The following is a 14,449-nucleotide window of genomic DNA, read 5'->3' as shown; positions in this document are numbered from 1 at the left end:
ATATATATACACACATATATGCGCATACATACACATACACATACAGTACATATATATACACATACAAACCTAGTTTTGTATTTTTTTTGTTTTTTTTGGGGGGGGGGGTGACATCCAATGCTAAACCAGGAAGCAAGAACACACGGAGGCCTCACGTCGAGCACTGGAAATCTGCAACAAAACCACAAACGAAACACGAAACCAACACGTTACTGACCAAAACACGAGCAGTAATCTTCCCAAATCTCGAGATCCAATCACAGTCTGAGCTAAGTTACCGCGATTAACTAACCCCAAAAACTACAGACCAAGCATGCAGGTGAACAAGCCAATGTGTATGTCTTTGTGTGACAGGATTGTCCTCTTTCTCCCTATTCTCTCTATTTATTGAGCCTTTAGCAGCTGCTATAAGGAAAAAAGGCATACATGTACATAAGGTTTCTTCAGAACAGTAGAGGGTCTGTTATGGTGTTCCGCAAGGTTCAGTGCTAGGGCCAATCTTGTTCAGTTTATACATGCAGCCATTGGGAAGTATAATCCAGAATCACGGCATACACTTTCATTGCTATGCTGATGATACGCAGCTCTATTTGTCTATGAAGCCGGATGAAACAGAACCGTTAGCTAAACTTCAGGCATGTCTGAGGGACATCAAGGAATGGATGTCTGGAAATGTTTTGCTTCTAAATTCAGATAAAACAGAGGTTATCATTTTTGGTCCAGAGCATCTTAGGAAGGGATTAGATGGTGTTGCGATGGCTTCCAGTGCAACTGTGAGAAACCTTGGTGTTTTTGATCAGGATTTGTCGTTGAAACCATATACAGTATTAATCAGGTTTGTAAAACAGCATTTTTCCATCTCTGTAATATTGCTAGTTCATGCGTTTGTATGTTCTAGACTAGATTACTGTAACGTGTTATTAGCAGGATGTCCAAGTAATTTGCTGAATAGGCTCCAGCTGATCCAAAATGCAGCAGCGCGAGTGCTGACAGGAATCAGCAGGAGAGACCACGTCTCTCCAGTGTTAGCGTCGTTCCATTCGCTACCCGTAAAATTCAGAATCCAGTTTAAAATGTTATTACTTGCGTATAAAGCCCAAAACGGCTTAGCTCCACAATAGTTGCAAGACCTGATAGTGCCTTATGTTCCTGGCAGAGCTCTCTGTTCTCGGAGGGCAGGTTTACTCGTAGTTCCTAGAGTATCCAAATGTAGATTTGGAGGGCGGGCGTTCTGCTACCAGGCACCATTACTATGGAACCAACTTCCAATCTGGGTTAAGGAGGCTGACACCACCTCCACCTTTAAAACCAAACTTAAAACCTTTCTGTTTAGTAAAGCTCTAGTTAGTGTTTAGTAAACCTCTAGCTGGTGTTAGTAAATCTCTAGGTAAGTAAAAGTAAAAAGTATAGTGATTCAAAACTACTCCTAAAAGTACAAAATTTCCCAAAACTTACTCAAGTAAATGTAACGGAGTAAATGTAACTTGTTACTACCCACCTCTGCTCAGCAATACATTCTTTGATCTGGTCGACAACTAATGTGTATGATTGTAGACTGAGCCTGAAGACATCTATGGTGGAATATTCAGGATGTGGCACAGCCAGAGGCACTCTTATTATTGCTCAGGCTTATTATTTATTCTTCCGTATAAACTTCGGCGCGTAACTAGTCCCGCAGCTTTGAGAAAACGCGAAAAGTAAAAACGTAGAAACTTGCGCCCTAATCGGGAATCGAGTGGTAGGCTATGACTTTTATTAGCGATTGGTGCGCACGTTTTTGCGCAACGTGCGAAAACGTTTCCTTTTTGGGCCATCCGGAACGCATTGGGAGAACTTTGGGGCCTCACCACTCGCATACTGTTACTCAAAAATTCTGAACCGATTTTGAAAGTTGTAGGCCCTGAATTTAACTACAGTCCTGTGAATTTTCAGAGCGATCGCACAAATAGTTTTCGCACGAAGTGCAAAAACATTTCCAAATTTCCAAACTAATGGGGAGATTTTCCCATGTATGTTTGTGGCGCGGAATGTCACAAAAGCCTACTGTGGATGGGAGAAGGTAAAAAAAAGCCAAAATTCACCTAGCTTCCTCATACCTGCACGTAGAAATGTCATTCAAACTTCAAAACGGAGGAAAACTTCTCTTCTCTCTCCAAACAGTTTTTTCCTAAGATGTACACTTTTCAAGATATGAGCACACAAGCGAGGACTGGAAATCACTTTTTCGTCAAATCTCGAGTGCGGATGTCAGTTGGTAAGTGTGTGAGAAGCAGTAAAAAATAACCCAAATTTTTATTTGTAACTCGAGCTCACGGCCAAACCGTAAAAAGGAGACAAATCATTTTTGGTCAGAATGTAGACATAGGTGTTGGGATTCATAAAATGTGACTTTGACAGGCGGGGTATGCACAAAATTTAAACGGGGGAGGCTAGAGCGGCGCCAATACCTGTCTCAGTCCCCATTGGCTGTAATGTAATCAAACGTATTCTTCAAAAGAATCTCACTCTGTCTTCGCACTGAGCTTACTCACTCATTTTAAAGAATAGTACTTGACCTTAATTGGTGCAAATTAGCCCCGTCCCTTCTTCTAATCGGTCGATATATGATAGTTTCAATTTTCTGCAATAACTTTTGAATGGTTTGACATAAAGACTCATGGGTGGTGTCATCAGACTCAGTTTTGAGTCCTTGAACATAATTGCTACAAATTAGCCCCACTCCTTCATCTGATTGGTCGATATCTGATAGTTCCTACTTTCTGCCATAACTTTTGAATGGTTTGGTATTGAGAGTCGTGGCTGGTGTCATCCGCTAAATGTCCAGGCCTGAAGAATCTACATGCAAGTCATACAAGCGCTTCCACTGCAGCCTGAACGTGCACAAGGGTGCGAGGGCCCGTTCATCGCTGCTTGCAGCTTTAATTATTATTATTTTTACTCTAAATGAATTGCCTTTTTGCCAAGCGAGATGAGCTGATACACCTCAAACTTGGTCAAACAGTATCTAAGACATTGACAATGAATCCATTCAATTTTATTTATACAGCATCTATTACAACCGAAGTTGTCTCTAGGATCTAGACCAGCACAACAAACTACAAGAACAATGGAGAACAATGATGCTTACGAGATACTTATAATTAATAACTGAGAAAGGAAAAAGAAGGAGGGGTGATGGGCACCGCTCAATGGTCTTAAGCATCCATTAGTGATAACTGCATTAGTTTAAATGATTCAATCTAATATGTGACACAATAAAACTTTTTTTTTTAAGTTTGCATTAAGATGTTGCAACTTAAAGAAAAGTCTCTTGGCGCCATGGCCGAAACCGAATAGGAAGTCGGCCATTTTGAATTAATCGCGTAATTTTGCCGCAATTTATGCCATTCCTTTGGCAGTTAAAGGGGACATATTATGGCATTTAATGTATATTTTAAACAGGCCTTGAATGTCTTAAAAACAATCTAAAGCTTGTTTTTTCTACATAAATCAGAAATCCAGCCTGTGGGCCATGTCACTAGTTTTACCACTTCTAACCCCTTTTTCTGTGCTTCATTTTAGGGGAGGGGAGGCTATGATAATGAGGCTCTGTGCTGATTGGCTCCCTGAATGACGTGTAGCAGGGGTGGAGAATAAACCTCGCTCCGCCAGAGCAGCCCGAGCCGCCTGCGTCGTACACAAACTGTGTCCCATGCGAGAAGCTTCTGCAACAAAATAAAATCCATTGCTTTATTTTTTTTGTATCGGACTGTCCTAACTAGCCGCGAGTTTAACAGTTTCAGTGTGGACAGAGAGCGTCCGATGTCACGCAGCTCGACGCGATAGTCGGACGCTCTTTCAGTTACACGCTGTAAACAGATCTTAAAGCCTGATTTACGGTTCTGCGTTAAATCGACGCGTACCCTACGCCGTAGGCTCTGCGTTGGTGTAACGCGGAACCATAAATCAGCCTTTAGTCACCTCGTCTTCACACAGGTCACAACACTGAATTTTCACGAATGGCAACTTTATTGTTAAAAAAATAAAATATGAGTTGTATATAAATAACATTTATGCACTATTTCAGCCGGATCTGCCCGGCGGATGCTGAACGCTGGCCCCGCAACCCCACGGCGGGCCCCCAGCGCATGGCTCCGGGGCGCATCGCCCGTTACCGGTGATCAAACCGACAGATTTCGCTGAAAATCTCGGAGGGTGAAGCTGATCCAGCCTGGGACGTACCCCAGAAATCCCTGCTCACAAAGCGGCTGGGAACCTGGACAATTTAGTTGGACGGACCCCGCTTTGGGAACCAGGAAGTAGGCTGGAGCAGCGCGCATCACCGCGGCTTTAACCGGGGAATCTGACCAGTTCCGACCGGCCGGGACCGGAGGAACCCGCCTGGACTGGTAGCAGGGACTCCCGGGGACCGACCAGTGGAATTTCAGCCGGATCTGCCCGGCGGATGCGGCGATCGGACCCCGCAACCCCACGGCAGGCGCCCGGCGCACAGATCGGCTCCGGGGCGCATCCTCTGCGCATCGTCGGTTACCGGGGATCAAACCGACAGATTTGGCTGAAAATCTCGGAGGGTGAAGCTGATCCGACCTGGGACGGACCCCCGAGGACCCAGCTCCCAAACCACCCGGGAACCTGGATGATTTAACCCGGATCCGCTCCGCCGCGGCGCCGCGTCCGACTGGCTCAAGGAAGGACCGCTCCAGCCGGCGTAGAGAGCTGGTTGTGGGCATGGTTTCAGCAGCAGAGGCCGAACCTCTGCGCCTAGGGTGACGTCACCCTAGGCGCAGATTTTAATCGGCTCAAAAAAAATCACGTGACACTGGGGGACTCTGTAAGGTGGGGGTCACAGACCTTGCAGAAATTCATGGTATTTTGTCTCCCCTGTGCTGGCAGGGTGAGGAGAGACCACTTTATATATGTTAAAACAAGAAAAAACGTGTTTTTCATAATAGGTCCCCTTTAATAGAGGCCCGAACCGTACCCAGGTGTGTTATACATCAAAATGTGCATCTCGATCCTGCGACTATGGCCATTACTTTTCTCAGTCAAAAGCGTGGCAATGATAGACGCCAAAAAGCGCGCCCCCCCATCATCTGATATGTCCATACAGAAAAAACTTGCCTCAAGCCCCACAATACGGTTTGATGTACATCCATGAAAATTGGTACACACCTGTATTATGTCCCAACTTAAAGAAAAGTCTCTCGGCGCCATGGCCGAAAGCGAACAGGAAGTCGGCCATTTTGAACATTTTGAATTAATCGTGTAATTTTGGCGCAATTTATGCCATTCCTTCGGCAGTTAATATGGCCCGAACCGTAATGTGCACCCAGGTGTGTTATACATCAAAATGTGCGTCTCCATCCTGTGATGACGTGCATTACTTTTCTCAGTCAAAAGCATTACCCTGGCGACGATAGACGCCAAAAAGCGTGCACCCCTTCATCTGATTGGTCCATATTTGATAGTTCCTACTTTCTGCCATAACTTTTGAATGGTTTGATATAGAGAGTCATGGGTGGTTTCATCTGCTAAATGTCCAGCCCTGAAGAATTTACATGCGCTTCCACTGCAGCACGCCTGAACATGCACAAGGGTGCGAGGGCCCGTTCATTGCTGCTTGCAGCTTTAATTAATTTAATTAAACACCAGAGCTGATAAGCTTTGTTTTGATCCAATGATGCAGTCAGTGAAAAGAAATATATGTTGATGTTGGAGAGAATAAAAGAAACTTGGGACAATTTGAGTTTTAGTCCTCTTTTTTTTTTTTACTTAATTCATTGCCAAAATGTATGTGATCTGGAAAAAGTATCGGAATTGTATCGGGAGCCAAAAAAAGTGATCGGATCGGGAAAGATCGGGATCGGCAGATACTCAAACTCAAGTGATCGGGATCGGATCGGGAGCTAAAGAATCCTGATCGGGACAACCCTAGTCACGATGCAGCCCCCCAGTCAGCTGACCGACTACAGTTTGGTGGACTGGTTGAGTGGAGGTCTGTTCAGCTCCAGCCGCCGCGTCGTGGTTGTCTCATTCTGGGGGACGAGAGGAACAGAGAAGTTTGTGTCAGTGCCGCAAAGTCCTGATATCTCATTCAGTTTGTCTTGCTGAAACCCTCTGATTTGTGCTGAAGCCTAAGCAGTCAGAGCTGCAGACAGGAAGTAGTGGTGCTGACCTCCTACACGAGAACATGTTTCACTGAAAATGAAAAAAAGGCGTTTTGTCTTTTCGGCAGCTATGAATCTGATAATGTCAGCATTCAATATGGAGTCCCACAAGGGTCAATTCTAGGTCCCCTACTTTTCAATTTGTATATGTTACCACTTGGGTCCATCATTCGGGATCATAATATTCATCATTATGCTGATGACACACAATTATATGTATCTGTTACTGCCAATTATTTGAGCCCAGTCAATGACCTCATTCAATGCATGGCAGATATTGGATGTATTGGATGGCAACAAACTTTTAACAGCTGAATGAGGATAAAATATTCTTTTAGTTGGTCCAAGTGCTCTGAGGCAACATATTCTCCCTTTGTTAACTCTTCTGTCAGTAAAACCTTGTGAGCTTGTCAAAAACTTGGGTGTTATTTTAGATCCTGATCTTAACTTCCAGAAACACATAGCCAATGTCTCCAGAACTGCCTTCTATCATCTCAGAAATATATCTAAAGTAAGATGCTTTCTGTCACAATCAGACTCTGAAAAGCTGGTTCATGCCTTTATCTCCAGTAGATTAGATTATTTCAATGCACTTTTTGCAGGAGTAACAAAGCAAGTGTTACATAAACTCCAGCTTATTCAAAATGCTGCAGCCAGAATTCTAACAAAAACCAAGAGGTATGAACACATCCCTCCTGTTTTATCCTCTCTTCACTGGCTCCCTTTTAAACAAAGAGTAGATTTTAAAGTACTTCTCATTGTTTTTAAATCTATGAATGGCTTAGCTCCCTCCTACATAGTTGACATGCTGAAATACATACCGGACAGATCCCTTAGATCATCAAATAAGAGTCTCCTCATCATACCTAGAGTTTACACTAGATCTGCTCATGGGGCTTTCAGTCACTACGGTCCCACTCTCTGGAATTCCTTGTCGCAGGAACTAAGGTCTGCTCCAACAGTGCCTTCTTTCAAAAGCAGATTAAAAACTTACCTTTTTGAACAGGCATTTGACTAAACTCTACATGATTGGCTGAGTGATAGCACTTTTAGTTATAATGGAATTATTGTTGTTATTGTTGTTTTTCTCTTGACATCCTTTTGTCTGTTTCTGTTATTGTAACCCTGTAATTTTGTTCGTTTATGTATTTGAGCACATTGAGTCCATGCTCGTCGTGTGAAATGTGCTATATAAATAAATTGGCCTTGCCTTGCCTTTTTCATAAATGTAAAGTCTGCTGATTTAGCATCTGTCCTGCGTCACCTGTCCCAACAGCACCATAAACAGACGTATGAAATGCTGCTGTGCTGCAATAAAGCATCTGCAGCAATAACACCCCCCTCCCATGACTGGGACTCGTGGGCTCCTCTGGGGGTCATGGCCCGGTGGAGGTGGATCCAGTCCACGAGCAGCTTTCCTACCGTTTCCCCTCGGCCTCATCCGTTGAATCTGGGAGCTCTTTTCTTCTGGTTTCAGGAAGCAGGAGGCCAAGTGCCCCACTGGCCAGTGGGAGGCTGCTGAAGACGATGATAGGTATGGTCCAGTGGTACGCAGCCAACATGTTGACCAGCGGGGAAAGCAGACCCCCAACTCGGCTCGCGATGGTGCCCAGACCAGAGGCCGTTTGTCTGGAAGGAGACAGCACAGCAGAAGAGCCAGGCTTGATAGCCACACCTCACCTGTCATCTATATTGATATTAACCAGGAATAGGAGCCAATGTGTCCCTTCTGCACTGAACCCACTGCTCTGTTGGGGGTTTCAGTCGTTTGACCTTCAGCTACCTTTAATTGTGACGCTCTTCTTACCGGATAGATGTTGGAAACAGCTCCTGAACATACACGCTGCAGATCGATCCAGCCCAGATAATGAAAAACCGACCTGCCGTTGCCAATATGGTGACAGCAACAGCATTACCTGGAGAAGCAAGACACAACGTCAAATAAGGGGAATGGGCGACGCCTCTACGGGGAGGGGCTTCCCTAATTATCACGCATGACTGCTCTGGTGTGAGCAGCAGAGGAAGGTTGTCTCTGGTGGTCAAAGCTGGTTATTAAAACTCTTGATTCACCATGACAGCGGGCTTTTAACCTGGAGACGAACACAATGTGCTCAAAGGTCACCGCAATCCAGGGCCGCCGCAAGGGGTGTGCGAACCGTGCGACCGCACGGGGCCTCGCGCCCCAAGGGGCCTCGTGCTATGGGCCGTTTTTTTTTTTTTGTTTTTTTTTTCAACATTTTTTTTTCAATTTTTTTTTTTTTCAATTTTTTTTTCCTTTTTTCCCTTATAAATATCAACAGTCACGTTCCATTACATACCTAAATGTGTACTAGTCTGTGCATATCAATAAATATATGTGCAATGATGTGCTTGTCTGTTGTTCAATACAACTGATCAGACCAAGCGCAGACACAAGCTGCTCTGATCCAGACGGTGGAGTGTAGAACAAACTGTCACACAATGTCGAGAGAACGAGACAGAATCAGGAAATTTCCATCAGGGGATAAAAAAAAGAAAAAAAACTAAAGAAAATGGAAGAGTTTAATGCCTCTCTGAAAGGCTCGTTTGATATCGTTCGATCTGTAGAAAAATCACCGATCCGACCGGGTCTCAAGCAGCCGTGGGGCCCCGCGTCGAGGCAAGAGATGATGATGAGGCAGGGGAAGGTATCCAGTATTTTGCTAATTGGAGAGTTAAAATTGCGCATATAGACACCCGATCCGACCCGAAAAACCCAAAAATTTCGAGGGCCCCCCCCAGCCATTTCGCACAGGGCCACAAATCTCCGAGGCAGCTCTGCCGCAATCCATCCCATAATTCCTTAGACGGCAGACACGCTGGCATTTGCTGCACTCTCTAACTCACATAAATGCCTCTGGAAGTCAAGCCGGGACTTAATTTATATAAAGAAAGACCTAAATGGTAGGTGGACGGATGGAGACGCTTGTACTTTGTGAGTTTGAACATGAGCAGAACCTCACCAGTCTGGATAAAAACATGTGGTAGTTGATTTAATCTCATGAAACAGGTTGATTCTTTTTCTTTTCTTTTTGTAATTAGAAGAACTAAACAGAATGAAAAGTAGCGGACTTTAGTGGTTTTAATGTCAATTGTTGTTAAAAGGTTTGTTTTTGAAATTCAGACCTGCTGCACTTTTTTGTAATAAAGTTTATCTGAGGAGGGGGGGCACGGTGGCGCAGCAGGTAGTGCAGCCGTCTCACAGCAAGAAGGTCCTGGGTTGGATTCCCGCCGGGGACGCTGTGGGCGCTGAAGTGCGTGTTAGTTCCCCCATGACTTCAGCACCACACCCTGGGTGGGGTTGGCGAAAGGATCTTTCTGTGTGGAGTTTGTATGTTCTCCCCGTGTTCCCCTGGGTAGCTAATGTTCTCTACCCTCACAAAAACATGCACACAGTCCTGGGCTCTACTGCCCCCTCTGGCCAACCGGGGCGCCAGATGGGGTGGGGAGGATCCGGCCGGAATAACGTGATGCTTCCACGCGCTACGTCCGGCCGGAGAAACCCCACCCTGTCTGGTGAAAAGAAGCGGCCAGCTCACTCCTCAGGTTAAGGAGGAGACCTGAGCTCAGTGCAGGAACTCCCGGGGTTGGTAGAGGATGGAAATGCCCAGGACTGTTAGGTAGGAGCACTGGGTGATAAAATTGGGAAAAAAAAACAGGATAATAAACAAAAAAAAAAAAAGGTTTATCTGAGGAGGTCCACCTTGAGGAACAGCCAAGATCAAGAGGCACAGGAATCCTCCGGCTACAAGTGTTGATGTCAGCGACACTTTCCTCCCCACAGCTTCCAGCAGCCAGATGCACAGGAAGTGAGACGGGAGTTCGGTCAGGCCGAACACGGCCTGCGTCAGGAAGATGTCGAGGCCGAAGTTCCTCACGTTGAAGGACATGCAGTAGTAGGTGACGTTCAGCGAGAACCTGGAGGAAACGGTCAGCTTCAAACCTCACTGTACTACCCAGTACTTTAGTATGATTCAACAGCTCAGTGCAGTTGATGAATGCAGCGTAGAAAGTAACTTACCATGCAAATATAATTGTAAGGAAATACTTCCTAAGTACAGGTGATTGGATAAGAGCTAGTATGCCTCCCCTTTTCTCAGTTTTTTTCACAACAACCTGTAATGCAGGACAGAACATCAAGCTAACAAATGCTCCTCGTAGAAAAGAACGCCATCCGACAACCTTGAAAACTGGAAAGTTAAGTTACTCCTATGTCTTAAAATCCGGTTTTAGCTTGACAACAGCAGTGAGATCTGTCTAAAAGTAAGGTTTCTTCACTTTTTTATGTTGGCACTTGTTATTGGTAGATAAACTTTTCTGCTCCAGGTTTTATAGAAAAGAAAAAGGTATTAAAAGTGAAGGAGGCACATTTTCCAGCAGAGAGTCTGAGACGGTGCGTTTGTTGATGGTCGCCACTTTGGTGATGAGATCTTTGGCCTCTTCCGTCCGTCCTCTGTCCAACAGCCACCTGGCCGACTCTGGAATAAACCTGCACAGAACAGGTCCGGACAGGTCACTGATCCTGATCCGCCCCCAGTAGCCTTCTACCAGGACCTGTTCAGAGTGTTAATGCACACCAGATGTAAACAGCGACCAACGCCGCTGGAGCGGCGGTGACCAGCTGGGCTAGTCTCCAGTCTCTGATGAAGTAGATCGTGCCGGCGAGGATGGTCTGTCCCACTGAACCAAACATCTGAGCCACGCATGACCCCCAGGACCGCCTGGACACTCCGATCCACTCGGTGGCTGGAAACAGGAAACCAACAGTTAACACTGAGGGTCTTACCGACCCACGACGGAAGCCAGGGATATGTACAAGACTGTTAAAAGCACACAAATAAACAGGCTATAAAATAGAAATAGTCATTAAAAAAAATTCAACAATAGGTCAAATAAATACAAATCAGTTGTGCTGATTTTTGTCAGAAAGGTTGTAGTAGGACCCAGATGCAGGAGAGCAAGAGGCAGGAGTTCCAAAAAAACTGTGATTTATTCACTCAAACTAAACCAAAAATGCTGTTGAGCAGGATACAAAATCAGAACATGAACGTGACTACAAAAACATGAAGGGAGGAAACAGTGCGGACCACCCGGGAGCAGGGGAAAGACAAGACTAGATATACACAAAGGTTAACGAGACACGGGTGCAGACGATCAGGGCAGATGGGAAACAGGAAGGTCAAACAAGAACTCAAACACAAGGACATGGGCTTCAAAATAAAACAGGAAATGTCAACAGAAAATGTCAAACCCTGACATGACCCCCCCTCAAGGGACAGATCCCAGATGTCACAAACGCATAGTCAGAGCTCAGGGGGCCGTCCTCGGGACCCGGCAGGCCGGTGAGACAGTTCGGGAGGCCGTTCTCGGGCCCTGGCAGAGGCTTGGGCTGTGGCCGTGGCAGGGGCCGTGGCTGGGGCAGAGACCTTGGCCTGGGCCGTGGCTGGGGCAGAGACCTTGGCTTGGGCCGTGGCTGGGGCAGAGACCTTGACTTGGGCCGTGGCAGGGACCTTGGCTTGGGGGGACATGGAATCCTAGGGGCCGGCTTCGGGGGACAAAGAGTCCGAGGGGCCAGCTTCGGGGCAGACAGATGGTAAATGGTAAATGGCTTACACTTAGCCCCAAAGCGCCAAAGCGCTTTACACTGCAAACATTCACCCACACATGCACACATTCACACACCGGTTGTCGGCGGAGCTGCCATACACAACGGCGCTGGCCTGACAACCGGGAGCAACCAGGGGATTCAGTGTCTTGCCCAAGGACACTTTGGTGGACACAGGAGGAACTAGGGTTTGAACCACTGACCTTCAGGTTCATGGGCAAACGCTCTACCAACTGAGCCAACTACCCCATAAACAGAGACAGAAACCGAGGGGCTGGCTTCGGGGCAGACAGAACCTGCGGGGCCGGCTTCGGGGCAGACAGAACCCGAACGAGGACCTGGTGCAGACAGAACCCCCCCGAGGAACTCGGGGGACAAAGAGTCCGAGGGGCCGGATTCGGGGGACAAAGAGTCCGAGGGGCCGGATTCGGGGGACAAAGAGTCCGAGGGGCCGGATTCGGGGCAGACAGAACCCGAGGGGCCGGCTTCGGGGGACAAAGAGTCCGAGGGGCCGGATTCGGGGGACAAAGAGTCCGAGGGGCCGGATTCGGGGGACAAAGAGTCCGAGGGGCCGGATTCGGGGGACAAAGAGTCCGAGGGGCCGGCTGAGGGGGACACCAGGTCCTCGGCGCTGGCTGAGGGGGACACCAGGTCCTCGGCGCTGGCTGAGGGGGACACCGGGTCCTTGGCAGGGGCCTGGTTGTCAGCTGAGGTGCAGGCAGAGAAATGGGAACAGGCTGGGGTGCATCCAGACCCTCCTCGGGAACAAGAACATGGCGAGGTGCGTCCGAGACCACCACTGGAACAAGGACGGGAGGGGTTTGTCGCCGCTGACGACATCGTCTCCATTGCTGCCCGTATTTAGCCTGCTCTTGGGCCCACCTAGAGCCAGACGTGTTCCCATGAAGGGTGAATCAGGCTCCTGCCAACAGGGCCTTGTTTTTTTGGCTTCCTGGAAGAAGAATTTCCACCAGTCCAGAGTCTCTCCTGCTGGGTCCATGCTGGCTGGTCCGTTCTGTCAGAAAGGTTGTAGTAGAACCCAGATGCAGGAGAGCAGGAGGCAGAAGTTCCAAAAAAAACTGTGATTTATTCACTCAAACTAAACCAAAAATGCTGCTGAGCAGGATACAAAATCAGAACATGAACGTGACTAGAAAAACCTGACGAGGAAAACATGGCGGGAGGAAACAGTGTGAATCAGCCGGGAGCAGGGGAAAGACAAGACTAGATATACACAAGGTTTAACGAGACACAGGTGCAGACGATCAGGGCAGATGGGAAACAGGAAGGTCAAACAAGAACTCAAACACAAGGACATGGGCTTCAAAATAAAACAGGAAATGTCAACAGAAAATGTCCAACCCTGACACCAATGCCTGACTACCAATGTTTTTCAGTTATTTAATAAAACTGTTGTTGCCTGGATCAAAACTCATTAATGCCATTTTTAATCAAAGTAACTAAAATGAAGACAGTGTTGTCGGGACTACCAAGTATGACGCCATTGAGTCGATAGCCTCCATAGCCCACTCCTAGGAGGAACTGGGAGGCCAAGTAGAGGGAGAAGGCAGGAGATAAGCCGGTCGTGGCGGTGAAGATGGCCATGACGAGCGCGGGCACCTGAGTGGCGCGCTTGCGGCCAAACCTGGAACAGACGCCACGCTTGGTAAACCATTGGTGGATTAAATACTTTGTTGAAATTTAAGATGAAAAGAACCGGAGAAATAAGCAGGAATTGCAGCTTGAGCAAGCGAGTCCAAAGCAGATGTTTTGCTTTATTTCTTCAGCACTTACGACTCTGCAAAAGGTCCAAATAGTAGCGACCCCACCAGGATGCCAGCCATCAGCACCGCTTGGGCCACTTCCACCCAATAATTCTGGTCACAAACTAAATCAAACTATGAAACAAAAAAATGTATGTGTATATACATCTGCATACTTTACAAAGTAGTTATAAACATATCCAGCACTTACATCGGTGACTATGGTGGCCTGGTACAGCGTGTCTCCATACACCCATCCATTCAGACACCCGGTGGTGTGGTTGAGTCCGTACTCCCTGATGCTGCTGATGTCCCAGTCCACGGGGACAAACATCCAGCACCGGCTGAAGCTCCCGTCCTGCTCCCGGGGCAGAGTCAGGTTCAGCTGCTCGTCCCTGGTCAGGTTTGGAGCCGCCTGGAGGATCCAGTCTGTGTTACAGTGTCGCTCCGGATCTGACTCGATGAAAAACACGCTTGCAAATTGGAAAGGCAGAAACAGATTTGGGAAGCAAAGAGAAAACAGGACGGTCTTCTGGAAAAGTCCAAACTCTCCGATGTTTACCAGGATCTCGCCAAACTCAGCCATGCTCGGGGAGCAGACTTCCCCTCAGAGATGCTGTCAGGGACTGACCTTTAAACGTGCTAATTCATGTTTAAATTCCAGGATGAGATAGCACTGTTAATATTTTATTTTTCAGCATAAGACCACTTTTATGGTTATGCTTCTCTATAACAGAGCCATTTATGTCACCTGCCACTTTATGGGTGTGATGTTATCTCTTTTTTTTCTTTTTTTTGTCTGCACATATATTAATGGTTAAAAACCTAAGGCATATATATATATATATATATATATATATATATATATATATATATATATATATATATATATATAT

The 14,449-nt window shown here is 46.7% G+C and overlaps 1 protein-coding gene across 3 annotated transcripts; it reads right to left on the bottom strand.

The window, feature by feature from the left end:
• Positions 1-4,939: 4,939 nt before the first annotated feature.
• Positions 4,940-14,190, bottom strand: slc22a13a (solute carrier family 22 member 13a). 3 transcript variants are annotated; one of them, XM_061733030.1, is made up of 10 exons: positions 13,765-14,190; positions 13,585-13,688; positions 13,281-13,435; positions 10,763-10,931; positions 10,554-10,674; positions 10,207-10,301; positions 9,889-10,103; positions 7,975-8,083; positions 7,590-7,828; positions 4,940-6,035 (listed from the first exon to the last, which is right to left on the bottom strand). In XM_061733030.1, the coding sequence occupies exons 1-10, from the start codon at positions 14,137-14,139 to the stop codon at positions 6,031-6,033; spliced, it is 1,587 nt and encodes a 528-aa protein (XP_061589014.1). In that variant the 5' UTR covers positions 14,140-14,190; the 3' UTR covers positions 4,940-6,030. The 3 variants fall into 3 exon arrangements, with proteins under 3 accessions (XP_061589014.1, XP_061589015.1, XP_061589016.1); XM_061733031.1 differs by having other exon boundaries at positions 7,590-7,796; XM_061733032.1 differs by lacking the exons at positions 4,940-6,035; positions 7,590-7,828; positions 7,975-8,083 and adding an exon at positions 8,444-9,334 and having other exon boundaries at positions 9,869-10,103.
• Positions 14,191-14,449: the final 259 nt, after the last annotated feature.

The sequence above is a fragment of the Cololabis saira genome, chromosome 10, assembly GCF_033807715.1.
Source record: "Cololabis saira isolate AMF1-May2022 chromosome 10, fColSai1.1, whole genome shotgun sequence".
NCBI lineage: Eukaryota > Metazoa > Chordata > Actinopteri > Beloniformes > Belonidae > Cololabis > Cololabis saira.
The sequence above is the reverse complement of the archived record's forward strand: the minus strand, read 5'-3'. Positions and strand labels throughout refer to the sequence as shown.